Source organism: Salvia hispanica, chromosome 5 (genome assembly GCF_023119035.1).
Source record: "Salvia hispanica cultivar TCC Black 2014 chromosome 5, UniMelb_Shisp_WGS_1.0, whole genome shotgun sequence".
NCBI lineage: Eukaryota > Viridiplantae > Streptophyta > Magnoliopsida > Lamiales > Lamiaceae > Salvia > Salvia hispanica.
In genome coordinates this window covers 25,493,444-25,517,608 of record NC_062969.1, presented here as the reverse complement: position 1 = coordinate 25,517,608, position 24,165 = coordinate 25,493,444, and the positions used below count along the sequence as shown (strand labels likewise).

General features: G+C 38.5%; 3 protein-coding genes across 4 annotated transcripts; 2 read left to right on the top strand and 1 right to left on the bottom strand.

Annotated features, from left to right (window-relative positions):
• The first annotated feature begins 3,347 nt into the window (after positions 1–3,347).
• On the top strand, positions 3,348–7,622 carry LOC125190204 (DEAD-box ATP-dependent RNA helicase 3, chloroplastic-like). The gene is made up of 10 exons (XM_048087428.1): positions 3,348–3,849; positions 4,136–4,269; positions 4,344–4,755; positions 5,016–5,114; positions 5,252–5,476; positions 5,756–6,133; positions 6,404–6,547; positions 6,637–6,732; positions 6,878–7,233; positions 7,314–7,622. The coding sequence occupies exons 1-10, from the start codon at positions 3,436–3,438 to the stop codon at positions 7,390–7,392; spliced, it is 2,337 nt and encodes a 778-aa protein (XP_047943385.1). The 5' UTR covers positions 3,348–3,435; the 3' UTR covers positions 7,393–7,622.
• A 26-nt stretch (positions 7,623–7,648) lies between these two features.
• LOC125190205 (pentatricopeptide repeat-containing protein At4g38150-like) lies at positions 7,649–8,652 on the bottom strand. Its single transcript, XM_048087429.1, has one exon. It carries the CDS (start codon positions 8,528–8,530, stop codon positions 7,688–7,690), a length of 843 nt encoding a protein of 280 aa, XP_047943386.1. The 5' UTR covers positions 8,531–8,652; the 3' UTR covers positions 7,649–7,687.
• Positions 8,653–9,889: 1,237 nt separating this feature from the next.
• Positions 9,890–19,641, top strand: LOC125187914. 2 transcript variants are annotated; one of them, XM_048084572.1, is made up of 14 exons: positions 9,890–10,230; positions 10,328–10,412; positions 11,184–11,223; positions 11,688–11,936; positions 12,627–12,726; positions 12,839–12,913; positions 14,599–14,697; positions 14,856–14,972; positions 15,061–15,176; positions 15,328–15,427; positions 15,535–15,893; positions 16,093–17,848; positions 18,411–18,548; positions 18,626–19,641. In XM_048084572.1, the coding sequence occupies exons 1-14, from the start codon at positions 10,099–10,101 to the stop codon at positions 19,319–19,321; spliced, it is 4,062 nt and encodes a 1,353-aa protein (XP_047940529.1). In that variant the 5' UTR covers positions 9,890–10,098; the 3' UTR covers positions 19,322–19,641. The 2 variants fall into 2 exon arrangements, with proteins under 2 accessions (XP_047940529.1, XP_047940530.1); XM_048084573.1 differs by lacking the exon at positions 9,890–10,230 and having other exon boundaries at positions 10,329–10,412; positions 11,698–11,936.
• The last annotated feature ends 4,524 nt before the right edge of the window (positions 19,642–24,165 follow it).

Genomic DNA, 24,165 nt, shown 5'->3' with positions numbered 1-24,165 from the left:
CTCGCCCCATTTGCGACTTGTGTCATCCAAGAAGTGATATTCCACCAAAAAAATGTGTTTTCTTTTTAGCACGAGCATGTTTGGATGAAGATATGTTGTATACAATAAATTTTAGGTTTGGTGTCTCAACCGATTTTCTTGATGATATTAGAGCTACACCCATTGAAGTGTGCGCTGAGGATGTGATGAGGTGAGTCTGACATGCCATAGCGATTTCTCAATGACCTCAACTTGGGGATGATTTTAAATGGTGGAGTGACCTTATATATGTGTTTAGTGTTCTTATGGAGGTTGTTATTCAATAGACGGACCGTAAGCTTCAATCTTGTAGTATTTTTCTCGCTTCCAAGTGTCTTTGTTGTGAGTCATCCCCGATTTTCTGATTTGCACCTTATTCAGACGAGCACTGATTTTGCACTTAGATTAGGTCACTAGTGGAATTCATCCACAAGGGCTTGCGCCTCATATATAAGTTTCTTGATGCCTTGTTTGATTGTTTGGTTCATATGGGCAGATACGAATAGTAGCAAGCATCCCGACCTTCCTCTCCAATATTATTACATTATTTGGCATGCAACTTCGTATTTATTGGTGGTCGAGAAGCTTGTACCCCTTCATTGGAGAGGTTGCTCCCCATCCGATGATTCATTGCTTCTTGCACTTTCCAAACAATATGTTATGCGTTCCTTAATGGTTCTCTAGAATCTTTTGGATGCTTTGTGGATGAAGTTAAATACTAACATCTTTTTTCTATTTCAACTCTAGAGGCTGGAGGTGGAGGCATTATTCATGGTTCTGATAGTGGCCTTCTCAGGGGCTTTTGTATTCTCTTTACGCCAACATATAGTTTTAAAACGAAGCTTTTTGCTCTTTTTCAAGGATTCTCATTTGCTATGGAGTTCTCTCTACACATTTGGATTTAGCTGAATGTGATAATCTTGGTTACTACTTTATCTTATGGACATTTTGGAGCTTCAAATGTAAGACACTTCATGGTCCGCATTCGCAACATGCTCTCATAGCTGTAGAAATCTTACTGTATTTGTCTATAGTGACATGTTTTTTTTACGTATTGGGAATTCAATCACAACTTACTGCACCTAGTACACTCCAACACAACAGTGCAGATGAGAGAAGAAATCAAATACTTTTGTGGCCATGTGCTTGAAATAACGGTCTATACCTTGTATGACTTACCCTTAAAGTTTATACCAAAGACACCATTTGAGTCGTGAATTGGTCGCAAAATTAGTCTACGACATCTCAAGGTATAAGGTTATCCAACTCATGTACTGGAGAGGGATTCAAATAAATTGGAACCTATGACTGATGTATGTCTATTTGTAGGGTATCCCAATAAAACAAAAGGTCGTGCGTTCTATAACATTCACGTTGAGAAAGTATTTGTTTTAACAAATACTAAGTTCGTGGAGAAAGACTGTAAAAAACCATGTACCCACGCGTGTGAAAGCTCACAAATAACTTAGAGTGTCACATTGACAACAATCCAAGAACGAAAAAAAAAATAAAAATCTAAGAACATACCACCAGGTAATCTTGAACCATCAACTGTTTTGCCACAAAGCGGAATCACGTCATTAGTGGGAGACTTGTAAGAAACCTTGATAGCTTCATTGGCTTAGGACAATCTTCATTGTTTCTGGCCTAGATGAATTAGATTCATAAAATTACAGTGAGGAAATGCATAACAAAGATTATTTCTCCTAAGAAGAAGTTAGTAACCTTATAGTCCGAATGAAGGTACGAAGTTATTAGGACAAATAGGTATTTCTAGTCTAACTTAAACATTAAAAACAATATATCATAGTATATTACGAAAAATATCAAGCAAACAAAGTATTATATTTATGGAAAATTGTTCTGCTGCACAACTTGTGTGAGCGTTTGTTAGCGGCTCAGATCCACATAGGACAAGGTCTGAACTTTTAGTATCTGTTTTGGATTATAATCTCAAGCCTACGCATTATATATCTTAATTTATTCATTTTTTTAGGCTTAGCTTTATTTTCAGATTTTATTTCTCATTCTACCTTGTACAAATCTATTCAACCTATTTTATTAAAAAATATATATTCTGCAGCCCTTTACATATTTTCTCCATAAAAAACTTTGAAGTATCATCTCTTTCTGGATTTTCTCTTTGTATTACTTGTGCAAAAAAAAATCCAAATCAATTATTCAAAAGTTCAAATAAAACAGCAGTATCTCAATATTCAAGAGTCATAAATAATTTGACCAGTGCATATGTTCTTCAACATATTTTAGATGATATTTTGTTGTCTAAGTTAATCAGAAGAGAAATTATTTATGATTCTCTACATCTCTCTTAAGTTTCATCTTCCAAGATTATATTCTTGAAAAATTACACAAACATAAAATCCACCGCACTGCACACCCCTCCTTCATTTTCATTAAATTGAGGAATTCGACCGATGGTGAAAAAGCATTCACCAAAAAACCCAGTGCTGCCACCACCAGATCCCTCACTGGATCTCCCATGGGATTATAGCCCACTGTACTATTTGTGCTGCCGTTGAACTCCACCACCGCAAAGAAAAAAGTTTATGTCTCGGGGGTCGCCCAAGTCTGCAGATCCGCAAAGGTCGCCAACCCCTGGGCACGTCCGACCACAACCGAACTGATGTCCGGTCCAGCCGTGACCAGGTTCTACGGCGAATTTCCGACATACTCACAAATAGCGATGCAGAAAATGTCCAAAGAGGAAGAGAGATATTCAAAATTTTGAAATTAAAAGGAGAGAGATAAAAGATTCGAATAAAAAAAGCAATAAAAATAAGAACGTGTCTCACTCTCTGTCCTACGTGGATCAGAATCGCTCACAGACGCTCACACAAGACGTGCAACTGAACAGTTCTCTATATTTATGACAAATACAACAATAGTTATTTAAAGTTCATTATTTTCTTTCCTATATTTTAAAACCAATAAAAAATAAATTCAAATTACAAACCAATAATAAATAAATTCAAATTATTGAAATGGTCATTTATAACAACATTCAGTAAAAAGACAAACATACCCATATGGCCATATGAGTATGAAAATTAAGGAAATTATTAGTATTTTATTTCAGCAATGGGATTAAAAGATGGTGTGGTGTAGATTATGCTTTGGTTATGGAATAAAATGTAGTTATATTTTATCAAAAGCTTATTTATAGGAGAAAGTAAATGTTAAAAAAAAGAAAAAAAATATCTTGCACCGTCTCACCTCAAAAGAAAATGAAAATAATGGGAAAATGAAAATCCACTCTCCCTCTCTCACCTCCAAAGAGTACTATAAATAGACACTCCTCCATTGGTTAAACCCTCTCATCGAGGTGGAAGTCGGGACTACCATACGTTGTAAACCCCTCCACCCTTATCCTCTCCCTCCCTTATCTCCTTTCTCGCCATGGCTTCCTCTTCCCTTCGCCTCTCCTCCATCTCCAGAACCAACCCCTCGGTTGAGAATTGCGGGAAACCCACTCCATCTCCGCCGGTATCCCTTCACTTCTCCGCCGCCCACAACCCATTCAGGCTCTTTTCCTCCCGCCCTAACTCCATCGTCCGCCCTTCACTCTCGTTCGTCCCTTCGGCCGTCGCAACATCCAATTCCTCTCTCTTGAGCGAGGAGGCGTTCGGCCTCGGAGGGTTCGGGAAGGGCTCCCTCGACGTTAGCGACACCGAGTACGAGTATTCGGAGGGCGAAGCTGAGGGAATTGAAGCTGTCGATGAGAATGAACTCGACATTTCCAAATTGGGATTGCCACAGCGTTTCGTCGACACTCTATTGAAGCGTGGGATTGCTAACCTTTTCCCCATTCAGGTATATGTCTGCTTGCTCAATTTTGGTGTTTTTTAGTTCGTATTTTCATTTGTTTCTGTAATTTTGTGCTAAATATGAACTTATTAGTAAGAAATGTAGACGAAGAAGAATTTTAGGAACTAGATAAGGATAAGATAAGGTGAGGGAAATCATAATATTAATTTTTTGGAGTCAAAAGATGTATCCTTTGTACTTGACCTAAACTGAATTCATCTTTTAAAGAGCCAGACTTTATCTTGAGATTTTGTAACGAATTTGTACTCTTCTTTGTTGGCTTATTCTGCAGAGAGCTGTTTTAACGCCAGCATTTGAAGGCCGGGATATAATTGCTCGTGCAAAGACCGGTACAGGAAAGACATTGGCGTTTGGTATTCCAATAATTAAAGGTTTGGATGACTTGCAACAAGGAAAAGACATAAGGTATATTTGTTTGCTAAGGTGTCACATTGGCTTCTGTCCTATTGGTTAACTAATGTTTCTCTATATCTTTGTAGGCGGGGGCGGCTTCCAAAGGTCTTGGTCCTTGCACCTACAAGGGAATTGGCTAAACAAGTGGAAAAGGAGTTCAAGGAGTCTGCTCCATATTTGAATACAGTTTGCATCTATGGAGGGGTATCATATAATGCACAAGAGTCTGCCCTTTCCCGTGGAATTGATGTTGTAGTTGGAACCCCTGGTAGAATCATCGACCTTATAAAAAATAACAGCCTGAAGCTGGGAGAAGTTGAGTACTTGGTCCTTGATGAGGCAGATCAAATGCTTGCTGTGGGATTTGAAGAAGATGTCGAGACCATTATGGAGAAACTACCAGCAAAGAGGCAGAGCATGCTTTTTTCAGCCACCATGCCAAGCTGGGTTAAGAAATTGGCTCGAAGGTTTATGGACAACCCACTGACCATAGATCTGGTAAAGTTCCATCATTCATCATATCAGATTTTATGCCTTCTGTTCTAAATTAAATGGTGGAGTGATACTTTCATTGTGTCTACAAAGTAGATATTTGTGATAATGTGAGTCTAATTTGTTGCTTGTAATCTCATATGGTCTTAATTATTTTCTTTTCAGAATACTTACCTAGTAATGTTAATTGCAAATAATGTTTCTAAGTGCATAACAGATACTTCATTTTGTCATCTGACTCCATGTCACTTGGTTTTGTGTGACAGGTTGGTGATCAAGAGGAGAAGTTAGCTAGTGGGATTAAGTTATATGCCATATCAACTACCGCGACATCTAAGCGGACAATTCTGAGCGATCTTGTGACAGTATGAATTACATCATTGTTTCTAAATCTGTTGCTTCTCACCTTGTGTTCTTCAATTTCCAGATTTTGAATTCTGTTAGTGGATACTTGCATAGGGATATTGTGTGGGTTGATCTTTAAATCGTGTTTTGTTTTCAGGTTTATGCTAGGGGTGGAAAAACAATTGTTTTTACACAAACAAAACGAGATGCAGATGAAGTCTCTTTGGCTTTAACAAATAGTATTCCTTCGGAAGCACTACACGGGGACATTTCTCAGCACCAGAGAGAAAGAACCCTAAATGGTTTCAGACAAGGAAAGTTCACAGTGCTTGTTGCGACTGATGTTGCTGCTAGAGGGCTTGATATTCCTAATGTTGACCTTGTGAGTTTGTTGGATATTGTTGATTTACTTGTATATCTGCTTTTCCATTAGGGTGTCATGAATCATTCAATCATGCTAGAAAAGGAACAATCTCAGACAGTGAGAATCAGTATTGGTTTTAGATGCTCTGCAATGTTATGTTTGCATTTAATGGTTCTTAGTTTTGGAAACTCATCAATAGTTGCATCAGTTGAGAGTGAAATTTTGGTTACATTATGATTGGTATTCGTGTGTAATTTCATTAATTGCTTTGTTCTCTTTTTCTCTCTCCTTTTCCAGATTATCCACTATGAGCTTCCCAATGACCCTGAAACATTCGTGCACCGATCTGGACGGACAGGTCGTGCAGGAAAAGAGGGCACTGCCGTTTTGATGTTCACTGGTAGTCAGCGCAGGACAGTCAAATCCCTTGAGAGGGATGTTGGGTGCAGGTTTGAGTTTATCACTCCACCCTCAGTTGAACAGGTCTTGGAAGCATCTGCTGCCCAAGTCGTTTCTACCCTAGGTGGAGTTCATCCTGAATCTATCCAGTACTTCACACCAACTGCCCAAAAGCTGATGGAAGAACAAGGGGTTGAGGCACTTGCTGCTGCTATAGCAACTTTGAGTGGCTTTTCCCAGCCTCCATCATCTCGGTCTCTTATTACACACGAGCAGGTAATGATATAATTGGAAGTTTCCGCAGTTTAAGCGCCTCATCTCCTAAAAAAGTAGCTTGCATGCCCGTCATTTGAATGCAACTTGCTGCTGCATTTCTGCTTCCTCATTTTTAATTTTTTCCTCTACTGGCCATCTCTTCATACTTTTTCTGACAAGATAGCATGCACCAATGACAATGGTTAACAGATTATTTTGAGTTGTTTGCTGCTGGTCATATTCTCTTGTGCTTGCACTAGTATTGTATTTGATCCGTTTATTTGCCTCCAGGGTTTGGTTACATTACAGCTTATCCGTGAAAGCAGTCATTCTCGGGGGTTCCTAAATGCTAGATCTGTTACTGGGTTTCTGTCTGATGTGTATACTGCTGCTGCTGATGAAATTGGAAAAGTTCACCTCATTGCTGATGAAAAGGTGAGTATCCAAGATACTTGTCATAATCATCCTTCTACAATTTTAATGGCGTTTTTATGTGTTAATTAAGCATTCTGATGTCCTATCAGGTTGTGGGAGCAGTTTTTGACCTACCAGAAGAAATCGCAAGAGAGTTATTAACTAGGGAACTACCACCTGGAAACACTATTACCAAAATCTCTAAGGTGTGCTCTTTACTGGGTTTTATTTATTGTGAGAGTTTTAGCTGTCTTAGTCAGATTTATTTGGCAAGTCACGAATGGACATCAAGGCTGTAATATCAGTTACTAATGTCTGCTAACTTTACATTAATATTTCTTGCACTTGCAGCTGCCTTCATTGCAAGACGATGGGCCTCCAAGTGATTTCTACGGGAGGTTTTCAAACAACGAAAGGCGCCCTCAAAGAGGTGGTGGAAGAGGCAGAGGTGGTAGACCTTCTGGGGATTGGTTGAATGGTGATGATGATTTTGAGGATGGATTCAGAAGTGGTGGCCGCGGTGGTAGAAGTCCAAGCAGGTGGTCCAACTCCAAACCCTCAAGAAGTTCTGGTGGCAGTGATTGGCTAATTAGCGAGAGCAGGCGATCAAGCAGCAGACCATCTTTCGGGGGCAGAGATTCCAGCCGATCATCATCTTATGGGGGCAGAGATTCAAGCCGATCACCATCTTTCGGAGGCAGGGACAGGTATGTTATGTATTCCAAATACCTAAGCTGAGAAGGCTGTTTTAGTTTTCGGTTTTTACAGATTGTAATGTGTTTGGCAGAAGCTTCGGGGGTTCGTGCTTCAACTGCGGACAATCTGGTCACAGAGCATCGGATTGCCCTAGCAAGAGAGAATACTAAGAAGTCTGTATCAGTGGAAGAGCTATTTTGAGTGGGAGAGTGGAAAGTGGCTTATGGAGAATTGGGATGGGATACTCGTCTTCCTATTGCAGCAATTTTAGTCACACTTGGAATCATCACATTATCCTATGGAGGTTTAGGTTTTTATAGAAATTTATGTTACGTATCTTCTTGGTAGAAAATGCATATACGGATCTTCTTCAATTAATCATTCTGGGTTTGTATTCAAACGGTTTCTACTATTTTATGAGCTTGGTTTGATTAAAATTGTCATCAATTGATATCATCAAAACATTCACTTTCCATACAAAACATTCATCACCAAACGAGGAACGCTCCCTCTCCTACTCTTAACCGCATCCCTTATCTTCTCCTCTTCCGGTGCCGCACCCTTTGCCTTCAGCATCTCCAGCAACTGCGTCGCCTCATCCTCCAGATCCGCCCTCAGCAGTCCCTCCACAACAGCCACACACGCCCCGGCGCTCGGCCTCATCCCCCGCCTCACCATCTCTTGGACGTACTTGCTGGCCTCGTTGACCGCCCCGGCCTTGGCCAGGCCCCTGATGAGGACCCTATAGGTATAGGCATTAGGCGCCACCCCACTCGCCAGCATCCGCAGATAGACCTTGTGGGCGTCCTTGGCCTGGCCGGCGTCGGCGTAGGCCTCGATGACGGCCGTGTGGGCGATGACGTCGGGCATCTGGCCTCTGTCCTTGATCCGGGAGAAGAGCTCGAGGGCCTCGTGGGTGAGGCCGTCTTGAGACAATCCGTCGAACATCTTGGCTGCGCTGTTCATGAGGCCGTCCTCGCGTATCTTGGCGAACACCTCCTGCAGATTCTTCGGGTCGTCGGGCTCTTTGCTGAACGGGTTGTACGGCGGCGGGATTTTGGATTTGTCGGGGCGTGGCGGTGCGGCGTCGGAGTCTGAGTCGGAATCGGAGGGGGAGAAGTTTGTTAGTTTAGGGTTTTGTTTTTTGGGGTCGGGGGTTTCGGAATGGGTGCAGAATGGAGTTGTTTGGCGGAAGGAGGAGGAGGAGTATTTGGAAGGCGGCGACGGCAACGGCGAGAAGGAGAGGCGGCTGAAGAGAATGGGAAGTTGGGATTTGGATTTGGAGAGGAAGAAGGATCTCAGCGCCATGGAGTTTAGCGGCCGTGCGGTTTCTGGCGCAATGAAACACAAAATTACATGAGAATGGTGCTTCGATTTGTACTCATCACTTTAATAGTTTTATGAACACCATATAATAGTGATGGGATGTCAGTATGACTACAAAATTTGTAACCTAAATTTTAGTTCAATTAAATCACATTTGATTAGTCCTCAACCTAAATAGGAGCATCTTTGATTATGCCATTTTTGAAAAAAAAACATTACATAAAAAAACTGAATATCCAATTCAAACTAAAACAAATTTTAAAAATTAGATCAGATTATAGTTTAGATAAATTTTCATATTAAATTTATTTACAAAGAGAAAAGAGATGTTGGCATCTCTACCTGCCTATATCCTTCCGGGAACAATCACATTTGCAGCCACATTACGAATGTCCTTATTAAATTGTACTCCATTCTCAAATGACTTTGCCGAGAGTTAAAACTGACAGCCAAGGCCATCCTCGATGTAGTCGCCCCTAGCGCGGCTGCATTGCAACACTTCAATTGACACGAGCACTCGATGTTCCTCCCCTACCGGTGCAAAGCCCAGTGTTATGGTCACGCGGCTGCACATGCCATTGCTACAAGCCCGTTTAAAAATAGTTAGTTTTTACTTAACGATAAATAATTTATGTATAAAAACTAATTTATATTTTAAAAATTATTTTAAAGTAATTACTAAGTACTATATATTAAAATGATCCATGCTTAAAACTAGGCCCATTAATAGGGAGTGTTTTTATGACTATTTTTATAGAGTAATTTTACTGTCTCAAATCTATTTTTTTTTGGACAACCTTTTATTTTATAACTACACAATATATGAATTTCGTCATCATATATGTACCTGTTTAATTCAAAACTTATACTCCCTCCGTCCCGCTTTAGCAGTCCATTGACTTTTCTGCCATCTTTTTGTAAAAATGATAAAAAATAGTTAAAGTGGAAGAGACAATAATGTAGGTAAGACTCTTCTCTATATTATTCTCTCTTTTAATTTACCATTTTTCCTCTTTAACTATTTTTTATCATTTTTACAAAAAGAAGGCAGAAAAGTCAATGAGACTGCTAAAGCGGAAGAGAGTACAAAATTATGAAGTTCAATTAAAATGTCAATATATTAGTTTAATCTATGTTGAATTTTTTTTAGTATGAAAAGAAAATATAAATTTAATCATTTTGATATAGTACGTGTTTGTAAAGTAAAAAAAATGACAATAATAGTAATTTATATGTTTGGTTATATTTATTTGAACTTTTGAATATTTTTTAATTTGTGATTGTGAAAGGAATAAGGTTAAATATAAGGATAGCTCAAAGTAAAAGTCGATTAAAGAAAGAAGAAGAATTCTTATGCAATAATCTATAGTCAAACCAAATTCACCTGGAAATGAAGGTTGTACCATTTTTACTTGCACATCCAGAGCAAAATTGAGTCGATCTGAAGCGCATCACTTCTCCTCCGGCGATCAGCAAAGAATCTTCGGAGCTTTCTTTGTTGCGGTTTCAGATCCGTATCTCAGTATAACTGAGAGACCAAATTGAAAGCGATGCTGCGGTTACGGGCATTCCGGCCGACGAATGATAAGATTGTGAAGATTCAATTGCACCCTACGCATCCGTGGCTTGTAACCGCCGATGCGTCAGATCACGTCTCCGTTTGGAATTGGGAGCACCGCCAGGTTAGTCGCTGCGTGTGTGGGTATTTTTTAATCTATCTTGTTTTGAGTTCGAGGTCCGAATTTGTGGTGTTTGATGGTGTTTTTTTCATTTTTTCAGGTTATTTACGAGTTGAAAGCTGGAGGTGTGGATGAGAGGCGTTTGGTTGGTGCTAAATTGGAGAAGCTCGCTGAGGGTGAAACAGGTCCGTTGGCGTGATCTTAGTTTAATTGAGCTTGAGACCTTTAGCAGAACTCTAGAACTCTACAAAGTTCGATAAATATTTGATAATTGTGATTGAGATGGATTTATTTTCTCTCCATTGTTGTTTAGTGCTCATTTTGAATGTTAGTGGTGTTTGATGTCAAATGTGGTTCAATAGGGTGTAAATCGTTTGGACCATGATTGTGATCCCCTCATTTGAAGGACTGCCAACTGTAGTTTGCTACAAAGGTGTACTTTTGCTTTGGACTAGCTGTGGGCAAAAGATTTCACTTTTGTTTTTTTGTGCTAAATGTTTTTTCTTAGGAGCGAACAGTCTGACCTGTGGATTCTGAGTTTCTCAATTTCATATTGCATTTGGCATATAGATCACCTTATACATATTGTCTTTGCATTGGCATCTTTCTGGGACAGACAAAAGTAACTCTAAGTTTGTTGTGTATGAAGTCTTTGTTTATGATGCGTTTTGTAAGATGCAAAGAGTCATAGTATCATGAGTTGTCCTTCATCAGGATTTTTATTAGCTTTCTTCAAGAGAAAATAAGTCATAATCGCATAGAAAACATACGTTAATTAAGTATGAAAAACTCGAGATGCAATGATCTATTCTATCTAGAGTCATTATTCTTCTATATTTTACATAAGTACTCTATTCAGTTTTGCAAAGAATCTCATTGGGCTTTTCTGTTCTGAGATGCGTTTGTTTATTGATACTAACCCAGAATGGCCGTTTTCATTCTTTTGATGCATGTAGAACCTAGAGGAAAACCAACGGAAGCCATACGAGGTGGAAGGTATATTTCCATGACAACACTTCAGTGCCTTTTTTCCATGTTTCCTAGGGCTCATTTGGTATGGGTGGTTTAATGGTTATGTACTTTAATATATCTATGACACCCTAATATCCTATTTGGTACGAAACACACCACCTTCATAAATCAAAGCCTGCACATATTGTAATAGTTTGTAGGATTCTATATACCACCTGTCAGGGTGGTATAATTATTACCAATCCTAATTCCTAATCATTTCAAATATTAGGTATATTTAGTTTTAAATACATCCTACTAAACAATGGGTTACATATTACAGATGTTATAACACATATCAAATACGATATTAATATGTTATATAATAAAAATAATCTCAGTCGAATCTATCACAACCTTATCCCATATTATGTGCCAAACGAGCCCTTAATTTATTTTCAATTAGTGTGTGTTTACCTGAGCCTGACATCATATCATGGGGTTTTAAGTGTTAAACAGGTTAGCTTTTATGATGACGATGTGCGCTATTGGCAACTTTGGCGGAATCGGTCAGCTGCTGCTGAAGCTCCAACGGCTGTAAATAATGTCACCTCAACTTTAAGTAACCTTGCTCCCTCAACAAAAGGACGCCATTTTCTTGTTATATGCTGTGAGAACAAAGCTATTTTTCTTGATTTGGTGACAATGCGTGGCCGTGATGTGCCAAAGCAGGACTTGGATAACAGATCTCTCCTATGGCAAGTTTAAATATACCTACCTTTCTGAGAATTTAATGTTTTTTTAGTATGTTATATTTGAAACTCTATGCTGAGCATACATAAAGTTCACTGTGAGCTTGAGTATACTCAAATATGTTAGGGTAAGATCCCATTAATGTGACATCATTGGTGCTGGAGTGCTTGGACTTAGTTCCTGTAATTTGAGTTTGAGAGTACCTAATTTTAATTAATTTTGGGGAGTTTATTTACAAAGAGAGGTTGAAACATGTTAATGATGATAACGTGTTTATATATAATCTATAAAAAATATGTTTGATGTTTTGTTGGGGAAGCATGAAGGAATGTGTTTGGTTGCCAAGTTCAATGTTGAGTCTAGTCAGTTCTACTTCTTGTAGATGAGGTGTAGACTTTAATGATCCATTTTCTATTTTTCTTAAAAATATTTACTATAATGATCCTTTATTCTTAAAATAGTGATGGGAATGATCTGTTTTCTGTTTTTCTTACTATAATTATCCTTTGTTCTTTAAAATGTACTCCTGCTATCTCTTTTTGACCTGGCCATTTTTGGATGTTGATAGCAATGAGTTTTTCTTTCTAATTATTTTTTTTATTATTCCTTCTATTTATTTCTAGAAGTTATCTGGAAGTTTGTTGCCTGGTAATGAAGGAACAATTGTCTTGACCGTGTATAATTATTTTATGCAGCATGGAGTTCTTGTGTCGATCGACTGCCAGTGATGGGCCCCTTGTTGCGTTTGGTGGATCAGATGGTGTGATTAGAGTTCTTTCTATGCTAACTTGGAAGGTTTCTCTATTTCTTTTTTGGGGTTTTATCTATGATTTGATGTGATGAAGCCACACCTGCAAAGAAGATGATTGAGGACTGACATTGCATGAGATGCTTATTTTTGCTGCAGCTTGCTAGAAGATATACAGGAGGTCATAAAGGATCAATTTCTTGTTTAATGACTTTCATGGCTTCTACTGGCGAGGTAATTCTTAAGTTATAAAGTGGTTTGTTTTTAAGTTGACGTATGGACATGTACTTGGCCTCACATTTTGGTCAGGAAACTCTTGTTTAATCCTTTACCGGTATCACTTGAATATGGTGAAGCTGAATTGCTTTATTTGGTTTTGGGAAACTTTTTTCTGTACCTGGGAGGAACTTGGCCCAGTTGGGTATGTTATGAACAAGAAAGTTCCAATCTCACATTAATGATCGAGCAACCGATCATGACTGGATCTGTCATGTGGAGCTTGGAAATGCTGTTTGAAACCATTTTAGGAAAGAATTCAATGTGCCCCCTTTAGCTGCCTATACCATGTTACGGTTATTAAGACTAAAATTTCATAAAAGTCTTGGCCTTAGTCTACTTTTATGTAAGAGAAGTGAAGAGCTAAGTGACAACTAGTGATTCTTCTTTCTTTTCAAAATCCTTCTTATTTGATTTGCTGCTTGACACTTCATAAATCCATCTTTTTGTGCGAAGACATGTAGAAAAGCAGGGTTTTTTCCTCTTACAGAAGATTACAGAGTCTGGAGTGAGAAAAGTAATTCTAAAGCCACTTATTTTATGTCGAGAAATGTTGGGAAATCAATTTAGAGAGAATATTTATCATCTTTCTTTGGAACTGCTTAATATTTATTACCTCTTTCTTGAGAGCTGAATATGGTGATTTAAAGTACATATATGCTAGTTTCAAAGTAATAAGTAAAATCCATAATGTAGTTCTTGTCTCTAACATAGTTTTGTGTTTGTATGTCATACCTAAGGTTTTTCAGTCTCATCCTACTCAATATTGTGGGTCTGTTGCAGTTGAATATGTGTGCATTCGAGTAGTGATAACCGAACCATTTCCTAGGTCCCGTTAAATAGTATTATTTTCGGCAGCTTATGTAGCATTTTAGTTGTATTTGATATTGGTGTGTATATTATTGTCCTACTGGAAATTGTGGATTTGTTCTATGCAATGCAAGCTCAAAGTATACATTGTTTCTTTAGTTTCTCTATTCAAGTTTTTGAAAGAGATAAATCTGTGTTATATCTCTTAATAAATTTGTGACACTAGTGAATGAGTATTCTTGTACTCCTACTTAACTAGGTGACAGTTGAGGTCATGCAAAAAACTTAGGATTTCCTTCACTATCATTTGTTTGAGATTTTAAATTCATAGTTACTTCATTCATTGGCTATCAGAAGATACATTTGAATGATTTAAAATCTACTGGGTCCCACGATTATGATTATAAGTTGAGTTTGTGGTGCTAATCCAGGCATTGGGAGATGCTATCAAAGTTACCGAACCGCACCATCCTGTAGATTTTGCTCTACATACAACTGACTTAAGACCAAACAGCATGCTCTTTGCACACAAGCTTGTCGAATTCATACGAACTTTGATTATCACTGTTGTCCAGTTTCACGCATAAAACATAAAGAAGGATCTTAGTTATTGTTTTTCCCAGTGGCAATGTTAAAACTAGTTTGCCTCACAAATCACAATTATTTACTGACAAGAAAAGAAATACTAGCGATCCATTCATGAAACCAGATGTCGTTGAATTTATACATTTACACTGCTTCCTTTTTATTATAGAGTTTGGCACGTGAATTTCCTTCATTTATGTTATATATGCGACTTCTTACTTATTCCTCTGTTTGATTTGCATTATCAGGCCCTTTTGGTTTCTGGTGGCAGTGATGGCCTGCTTGTGCTTTGGAATGCGGATTATGGTCAAGATTCACGTGAGCTTGTTCCTAAGTTAAGCTTAAAGGTAATTGCCTTTATCTTTACTCAGTATTTCCTTGTTTTCCTTTATTATATGAGCTCTGTTTTATGACGCTTTAGTAACTTGAGTTAATTAATAATAACCGTATGCCGATCCTGACAATTGCATTAAAAACCCTTTGTTTTTTGGTGTGACATCCTCAGGCACATGATGGTGGGGTTGTTGGAATTGAGCTTTCTCATGTGCTTGGTGCGGCACCCCAACTCATTACTATTGGCGCAGACAAGACTCTAGCTATCTGGGACACTATATCATTTAAGGTTCTCATCGATTTTTTCCTGCATCTTTTAGTAAATAATATATGTCCAAATTTTCTCCCATTTTTTATTCCCCTTGCACTCAAACTAGGAACTGCGTCGAATAAAGCCCGTTTCGAAATTGGCTTGCCATAGCGTGGCATCTTGGTCTCATCCTCGAGCTCCAAATCTTGACATTTTGACATGTGTTAAAGATTCCCATATATGGTATGTTGCAGTACATGTTTCATTTATCTCATGTGATTTATCTTTAAACTAAGTCATGGAATTATTACAAACCGATGACAGTTTTCGATGTTTCATGCTACTTGTTGTTATCTCAAGGGGAACCTGATGATTACCTGTCATATCTTAACAGGGCCATTGAGCATCCCACTTATTCAGCTTTGACAAGGCCACTGTGTGAGTTATCATCGTTAGTTCCACCCCAGCTGCTCGCATCTCACAAGAAACTAAGGGTATAAGTGTGCAACTTTAACAATTTACCATTTAGTTTTTATCATCAGTTAGTTGACAACTAAGACAAGGACTCGTACTGAGCTTACAATGCATATTACTGAAATAGGTTTATTCCATGGTTGCACATCCTTTACAACCCCATCTTGTTGCAACTGGGACAAACATGGGTGTCCTTGTATGTGAATTTGATGCTAAATCACTCCCACCCGTAGCTCCATTGCCAACACCACCAGGAGAGCGAGAACATGCTGCTGTCTATGTAGTTGAACGGGAATTGAAACTGCTACAATTTCAATTGTCAAACACTGCAAATCCAGCTCTGGGAAGCAATGGATCCTTGAATGATGTTGGAAGAATCAGAGGAGACACACCAGAACAGCTCCATGTGAAGCAAGTTAAAAAGCATGTTAGCACTCCTGTTCCACATGATTCATACTCAGTGCTTTCTGTGAGCAGTTCTGGGAAGTAAGTAGTCTCTTCATTTTCATATCTTACTATAGAGTTATTGGAATGAAAGTTTGTTCCATAACTCTTCCAATCAAAACTGTTACACATACTTAATTCTGAATTTATTGACTATATTTATTGCTCTTATTTTTTATGTGCTTACTTGAGTCTTGAGACTATGATGCTGATATGTTTGATTTGCTTTGTTATTTTGCAGGTTTCTTGCCATTGTGTGGCCAGATATACCCTATTTCTCAATTTACAAGATCAGTGACTGGTCCATTGTTGATTCAGGTAGTGCAAGGCTCTTGGCTTGGGATACTTGCAGAGATAGATTTGCCCTGCTGGAGTCTGCTTTACCTCCCAGAATGCCTGTAATCCCTAAAGGCAGCTCATCACGGAAAGCCAAGGAAGCTGCAGCTGCTGCTGCACAAGCTGCTGCAGCTGCTGCTTCTGCAGCTTCATCAGCCAGTGTCCAAGTTCGTATATTGCTTGATGATGGAACATCAAACATTTTGATGAGATCGGTTGGCAATCGGAGTGAACCAGTCACTGGGTTGCATGGGGGAGCACTGCTTGGTGTTGCTTATAGGACATCTCGACGAATAAGCCCGGTTGCTGCCACAGCTATTTCTACTATTCAGTCTATGCCCTTGTCAGGATTTGGATCTAGTTCCACCTCTTCTTTCAGCACCGTGGATGATGGATATTCTTCACAAAAAACTACTGCTGAAGCTGCACCTCCAAATTTTCAACTTTACAGTTGGGAAACCTTTGAACCAGTTGGAGGTCTTCTTCCTCAACCAGAATGGACTGCATGGGACCAAACTGTTGAATATTGTGCTTATGCCTATCAACAATATATTGTCATATCTTCCTTGCGTCCTCAGTTTCGCTACTTAGGAGATGTAGCAATTCCTTATTCTACTGGAGGTGTATGGCACCGAAGGCAACTGTTTGTTGCTACACCAACCACCATTGAGTGTGTTTTTGTGGATGCCGGTATTGCACCTATTGATATAGAAACTAAACGAAAAAAAGAGGAGATACGGCTTAAAGAGCTGCAGTCAAGAGCAGTTTCTGAGCATGGGGAATTGGCATTAATATCAGTTGATAGTCAACAGGCTGCCCCACAGGAAAGGATAGCTTTAAGACCCCCTATGTTACAGGTTGTGCGTCTAGCTTCGTTTCAGCATGCTCCATCAATACCTCCTTTCTTAACATTACCTAAACAATCCAAAGTTGAAGGAATTGATTCCTCAATACCTAAAGAGATGGAAGAAAGGAAAGTTAATGAAATTGCTGTGGGTGGTGGCGGTGTTGCAGTTGCTGGTACTAGATTCCCAGCCGAACAAAAACGGCCAGTTGGACCTCTTCTCGTTGTAGGAGTAAGAGATGGTGTTCTCTGGTTAATTGACAGGTACATGTCTGCTCATGCAATATCACTCAACCATCCTGGTATCCGTTGTAGATGTCTTGCAGCATATGGTGATGCTGTTAGTGCTGTGAAATGGGCGAGTAGGCTTGGTAGAGAAGATCATGACGATTTAGCTCAATTTATGCTTGGAATGGGTTATGCCACTGAAGCACTTCACTTGCCTGGGATATCCAAGAGGCTGGAATTTGATCTAGCAATGCAGAGTAATGATTTGAAGAGAGCCCTACAATGCCTTCTGACAATGAGCAACAGCCGAGATATTGGGCAAGAAGCGTTGGGGTTGAACTTGAATGACATAATAAATATGTCCTCAAAGAAGGAAAATGTTGTTGATGCTGTTCAAGGTGTAGTTAAGTTTGCCAAGGAGTTCCAGGAACTTATTGATGCTGCAGATGCCACTGGACAAGCGGACATAGCTCGTGAAGCTCTTAAGAGATTAGCTGCTGCGGGTTCTGTGAAAGGGGCTTTGCAAGGCCATGAGATAAGAGGGCTCTCACTCCGCCTTGCAAATCATGGAGAGTTGACACGTCTCAGTGTATGTATCTATTTGTCAATAGTTCTTATAAGCTCATCACTCGTCAAGGATAACTATAATTACCCACCCAAACCTTGGAGCTTTTTCCACTTTGACACCTACACTTTTCGTTTATAGCTGTTTACATGCTACTTTGAGATCTATAGCTTTATTAATGGTTCTGAAATAAGCACATTATGTTAACAAAGGAATTTAACTTCTAAGATTATGCAATTGCAGTATGCCTTCAATCCTATTTGTCAAGGATTTTCTAGTTGAGTCTAGTCATAACATGAAGTCAGTGGCTCCCATCTTCTCAAAATGCTAGTTTCTGACCTGAATCTAGAGTTTATGTCCTTGAAATAATTCTAACTCATATGGATATTCTTCAACATATGAATGTTAAAACCAAAATCATTTCAATTTATGTTATAATATCACCTTATATGCTAGAGCCAGATCTGCTTATGATTATCTTTGTAACTTTCTTTTTATGATGATTCTACTTCTTTCATATTGGGAACATAACATGTTCACTTTGATCTCCCCTTGTAATAAATCTCTATGTTTGCTAATTTTGCAGAATTTAGTCAACAATTTGATCTCAGTTGGTTCAGGAAGAGAAGCTGCTTTTTCAGCTGCCCTCTTGGGAGATAATATACTCATGGAGAAGGCCTGGCAGGAGACAGGAATGCTTGCTGAGGCTGTTCTTCATGCTCACGTATGATTTGCGTAGCCTTATAAAAGTTACTGCAAACTAAATCTATAAACCTAACTACAACAAACTGTTTTTTGTAGGCTCATGGTCGTCCGACATTGAGAAGCTTGGTTCAGGCCTGGAATAAAACACTGCAAAAAGAGCTAGAACACGCTCCATCTGCCAAAATGGATGCAGCAGCTGCATTTTTGGCTTCTCTCGAGGAATCAAAGATCACAACCCTGCAGGATGCAGCCAAGAAGCCACCGATTGAAATTCTGCCACCAGGAATGGCAACTTTATATGGTCCTAATCCTGGTCAGTCTGGTCTGAAAAAGCCAAGCCTTGCCCTGCCAAGTTCGCAGCAGCAACCTACCAAACCTTTGCTATTAGAAGCTTCAGCAGCCGCACCCATATCCACTTCTTCAGAGTCCAATGGTCTGCCCTCAGCTGAATCGGGTTCTTCACAGAACTCTGTGGGAGCTCCTGCTGCTCCACCTACATCTGAATCTGCTAGTACGAATTTAGAGACGAACGCTCCACCACAATTGGCACCAGATTCTTCTGCCCCACCAGTCGCTGAATCCAGTGACAATGCCCCTCCATCAGATCATAATAATGTAGAAAACCAGGAGCAGCAAGCATCAGTTCAGAGTGTTACAGAGTCTAATGGTATCGAGGGAAGTGTCCCACCGGCATCTGAAACTACTCCTATTGTCCCAGATGCGGGCCATGAACAAGCAAGTAACCAAGGAACAAGAGTACGCCCCGAACTCTCAATGATTGACTTCAGTTGACAAGCACACTACTCGATATCAGCAGACTATGATCCAGTCCAACTTGAGTATGAGTCAGTGGCATGCCAAACTATCTGGAGCAAGAAGCATTGCAGACGAGTACTTGCGGACCTCGTGCATGAGCTGAATTTTCATATAGATTTCTGGCTGTTGCTTAGCCAGAGAGATGTTTCTTCTCCTCAACTATGTTGATTTATTGTGCAGCTGTGATATAGTTTGTATCATGTTTGGTTATCTTTTCATCCCACTTCGAGGTTTTTTGAATTTGACTGCATTTCTAACATGCTCCCCCATTAATGCTAGTTCTTTTTTCATTTCTATGTCGCATTTGAAATGTTCATTTTTGTTTAGAATTTTTTCATTGAAATTTCTTATTTTCATTTTTAGGATAAACTTTGATGGGACCTTCATATTTAGCCTGCTTTCTTGAACAATCGTGACCAAAAACAGTGTAATACACTTCAAATGGGTTGTGGATGGATGATACATGTTACTTCATTATTTACTAAAATGGATTCAAATTTTGTGTTATCAATGCCTACGCTAATACACATTGAAGTTAAATTTACTTGAGGAATATTACATAATAAAGTATTTAATCGTTAAATATTAAAAAGAAAATGCCTTTTAGTGTTCGTGCCAAAACGTAATCGACTGGCAATCTAGTTTTGTTTAAATTAGTATAATTGAATTGCTATCTTAATTTCAAATTGATGGCCCCGGTATATAATTAAACATCTCATCTAGGGGAGTGTTATATTGCTAACTCAATACTTAATTGCTAACTACAATTCAATGATAGCCATTAGATATTCAAATTAAAGGCCTAGATCATCAACCACGAAATGTCAATACGATCAACAAAAACGTCAATAAGGCTATAGGATTAATTCTAATAAATATCAATAGGGGTATTAATGTCAAGTTAGTTATAACTAACTTTTAAAAGAAATCCCAAAACTTTAAATTCATATAACATATATCAAATTAAAGATAATTTTATAAGGATTCCAACGATATACTACATGCATATGTTCCGACGTCAAAATTTGAAAAAAATTTAATTTTTTTTTTTAATTTTCGTATTTTTTACGAACAGATTTATGTCAATACACCTTACATAATATGTCAATATTATGCTTGTAAAATGTCAATATGAAATTGTGTTGACATTATTATGTCTTGGTGTTGATGTATTTCATACACTGTATTGACATTATATTTCTAAACCCTAAATTTGATACTTGCTATTATCTTTTTAATATTAAAAAATAAAAAACGAAATTACACATGGCAAATTGTAGACCACAAGATTTCTAAAATCTTATGGTCTTAAATTAGTTGTAGTTAGCAACTAAGGGATGAGTTAGGGAGTTAATGGATGGTTATTATCGTACTACATCATCAGTCACCACTGCATTAACGTTTACGATAAAAGCTATTGGCAGATGAACTGATTTGAGTTTTCACTCTCTCATGTTAACAGCCTACGAGAAGAGCTGCAACTCTTGGCATCAAATAGATCTGTTACAATTGTTACCGGAGAACGATCGGGTCACAATACTTTCTAAAATGATAGGACATATCATCTCATCAATTTTGGTGTGAAATCTTGGTTGATTTGCGTTATTATGTACTTTTTATATCCTCCCCCTATGGGAGAAAATAGAAATCCTCACATCTTTGTACTTTATTTGTCAACGTGCGCATCCTATGTTTCAATCTCTCCTTCTGCTCTTCCTGCTGACATCTTTTTAGCTTTATGATATCACCTTTTTATATCCACCAATTTTGTTCACATGCAGTAAAATCATATTGGTAAAGAACAATGCATTGTTATGCATAAAAATCATAGATTACGTTATTAGTTTCTATCATATGTGTCAATGCTCTAATTTTACTTTGGGAATAGAGCGACTTTCACTCTGTAGAGGATTACTGTAAAAGGGTCTTACATTGATGTTGGGGCCCAGCCTCACCCAAAAAGACAAGGCCCAAGCGACACGCATGGATCGCCAAGGTCGAACCGTCTAGGGTTGTGGATTCTATAAATACTAGAATCTCATACACATTTACGGATAATAAAGAAGGGGTACATTACACTTGTGGGTATTTCTCGTGTTAAAATAATTCGAGTCAAATAACACAGTATATAATCTAGGATTAAGTTGTGAAATTATTTTAGTTGGAGGGATTTGACTAAAACTAATTATCACATGATTATCTATATTAGTATATACTATTAGTCAAAATATAAAATACTCTTATAATTATGGAACAAAAACATAATGACACAATGAAAGAGATATCTAATAGACATAATTAAACCATGCATATATATTTTAAAATATAAAAAACTTTGAAGACTGATGGTTCATCTTGTATGCATTGCTAGTTGTCACTCTTTGTGTTGAGAGGATTGGTTATATGTGGATGGTTCATATACACCAGACATAAGGATAATATACTTTAGGTATTCAGGAGATAGTTTTGATCAGGAGATAGTTTTGATAAACTGAAGTAAGAAGAAATAGGATAAGGTGATGAGGAAGTGACAGAATTGCATATGAAATCTGTCAAGTGTGCAGGTTGTGCCAGTTCTGGAAATAGGTGGGAGATTGGGCAGATCAGTGTTTGAGCTGGGTGAAGTTTGTGAGGGAATATCACTACTTGGCTGAGTTTGAGTATGAGAAGATATTGAAAATTTTGGTTGTGTTTGAGGCTGTGGAGATATGGGAAAATTTGATGGAGTCGGATGGAAAAAAGGGAAACATCTTCATGAAATACCACATTTTTTGTCATAATTTCTTGCATTGTGTCCAAATCAATGAGTTATACCCTTTATAATATGAGGGATAACCCAAAAAGGCACACTTAGTGGCTCTAGGTGAGAACTTGTCCCTGCCCCTTTGTAAACTAGAAGCATAACATAGGCAACCTATCACTTCCAAGTGAGAGTATGAAGATGGTTTCTGGAAAAGAATCTGGAAAGGAGTGAAGTTATCATTGAGTACGGAGGATGGGGTTCTATTTATCCCCCAAAAATGAATGGGAAGAAAAGACTGAAACAATAAACTCCTAGCAACATTCCTGAGGTGTCGGATGGCTTTGATCTTTTTAGAGAATTGGGTATATACAGTGTTGAAGAACAGGGGAAGAATCATGCTAACATCAGATTTGCTTTTCATTAAAAAAGTCCAGATAATAGAGCAATCATCAAACAATATGAGTAAGTATTTGAATCCTTGATTAGTAGATGGGGTGAAGGGTTCCCAGACATCACAATGTATAAGGTCAAAACACTAAATAGCAACACTATCAGATTTTGAGAAAGCTAAATGCTTCTGTTTAGCTAAAGGGCAAATATCACGGATAAAACATTAGACATGGATCTAAGCTTTCCAAAAGACAAATGTCCTAACCTCTTGTGCCAATCATCAATATTAACAACAAAATTAGCATAAGGAATTATAGAGGAAGCAATAAAAGTTGAAGGAATTACAGAACCTTCAATAGTCTCAGAATCAAAATATCAAGGGTATATAAATTGTCCAATCTGCTACCTCTCCCAATCACAGTTTCTTGCTGGATTTCAATGGAATTATGAGTGAAGATTACATTACAGCATAGGGAAGATGTTAAGAAACTGATAGAAATTATATTGTATGAAAAGTTAGGAACATAGAGAACTAAGTAGAGAGTTATATGAGGAGTTAAGTGTATAGTTCTAGTGTGAGTGATAGGAATAGTGACACCATTAGGGAGATTGACATAATCATTTTGGATGGGAGAAAAGGACTTAAACATAGATAGATCACAACACACATGATGTGTTGCTCCTGTGTCTAAAAGCCAAACAAGACAAGATTTTGAAATAGCACCAATGAAAGGAGTGAATAAAATTGTACCTGTAAAAGGAGTACAGTGTGAGGGTGAAGGAGTAAGGATTGAATTCAAGTAAAATCCCAGTATCACCGCTTTTGTGTGGTCGATCGCCCCTCTTTTATCCTTTTAAACATCCAAAGAATTTTCCTGGCCTTGTGCTTGGTACGGGATATGCCTTCTCGCTTGAGCCTGTTCACCAAGTTCTCCTTTTCTATCATCTCCAAAAATGTGCTTCCATCCTTACTAAGATAGAGTACAGGATGCGTATGCACATATACGTATCGACCGGATTAGGATTCTCCCGCAAGATCTCAAACAAGCACGGGATGACATCCATCTCAACCATCCCTTTGATGGAATTCAAGTTGGTTAAGAGGAGTGCAAGAATCTCAAGAATCTCCTTCTTAAGCACTTGATTCTTCAACTTCATCATGGCCACTTCCACGACACCTTCTCTTATAGCTCTAACCCGGTTCACATGCAGTGTACAAAACATGCGAATAGCATCTGCATCATCTCTCATTCCAAATTCTCCAAATTCATCTCCATTGTTCTCCAACATCCTGATGAGGAGAGTCAAGTTGATGTCTTCATAGAGTTCATGCACCAGGTCTGTCACGACTAAAATGGGATTGTATTTTGGTATCCCATATGGAGCCTTGTGCCACGTCCTTATCATCCCGAGCATAAAGCGGTTTGGTACGAGAACCGTATGTAATAGCAATCCCTTAGTTACTGCGCATGTGTTCCGGCCAAAATTAAGCTAAAGTTATATGCACTGACGATCGCACGTCTGTCCAATTCAAGAAATCTTTAGAAAAAAAATTATGAGAAAGCAGGGGGGGAGGGAAGAACAAACCATTCCAGTCGAAAGAATGACAAGATCATCTTCGCACAGATAGGGCAGAAGAACTGCTTCGGTGTCGCCATATCGTCTGCAATAATCAAATACTCCCTCC

What these genes read in the sequence shown, in the direction of transcription:
- LOC125190204 (XM_048087428.1), top strand. Translation starts at nt 3,436, where the DNA reads ATGGCTTCCTCTTCCCTTCGCCTCTCCTCCATCTCCAGAACCAACCCC. An exon ending in TTCTGAGCGATCTTGTGACA is followed by an intron (nt 5,115 to 5,251) that starts GTATGAATTACA and finishes TTTTGTTTTCAG; the next exon opens with GTTTATGCTAGGGGTGGAAA. An exon ending in CTCTTATTACACACGAGCAG is followed by an intron (nt 6,134 to 6,403) that starts GTAATGATATAA and finishes ATTTGCCTCCAG; the next exon opens with GGTTTGGTTACATTACAGCT.
- LOC125190205 (XM_048087429.1), bottom strand. Translation starts at nt 8,530, where the DNA reads ATGGCGCTGAGATCCTTCTTCCTCTCCAAATCCAAATCCCAACTTCCC.
- LOC125187914 (XM_048084572.1), top strand. Translation starts at nt 10,099, where the DNA reads ATGCTGCGGTTACGGGCATTCCGGCCGACGAATGATAAGATTGTGAAG. An exon ending in GTTAAAGATTCCCATATATG is followed by an intron (nt 15,177 to 15,327) that starts GTATGTTGCAGT and finishes ATATCTTAACAG; the next exon opens with GGCCATTGAGCATCCCACTT. An exon ending in TCTGTGAGCAGTTCTGGGAA is followed by an intron (nt 15,894 to 16,092) that starts GTAAGTAGTCTC and finishes GTTATTTTGCAG; the next exon opens with GTTTCTTGCCATTGTGTGGC.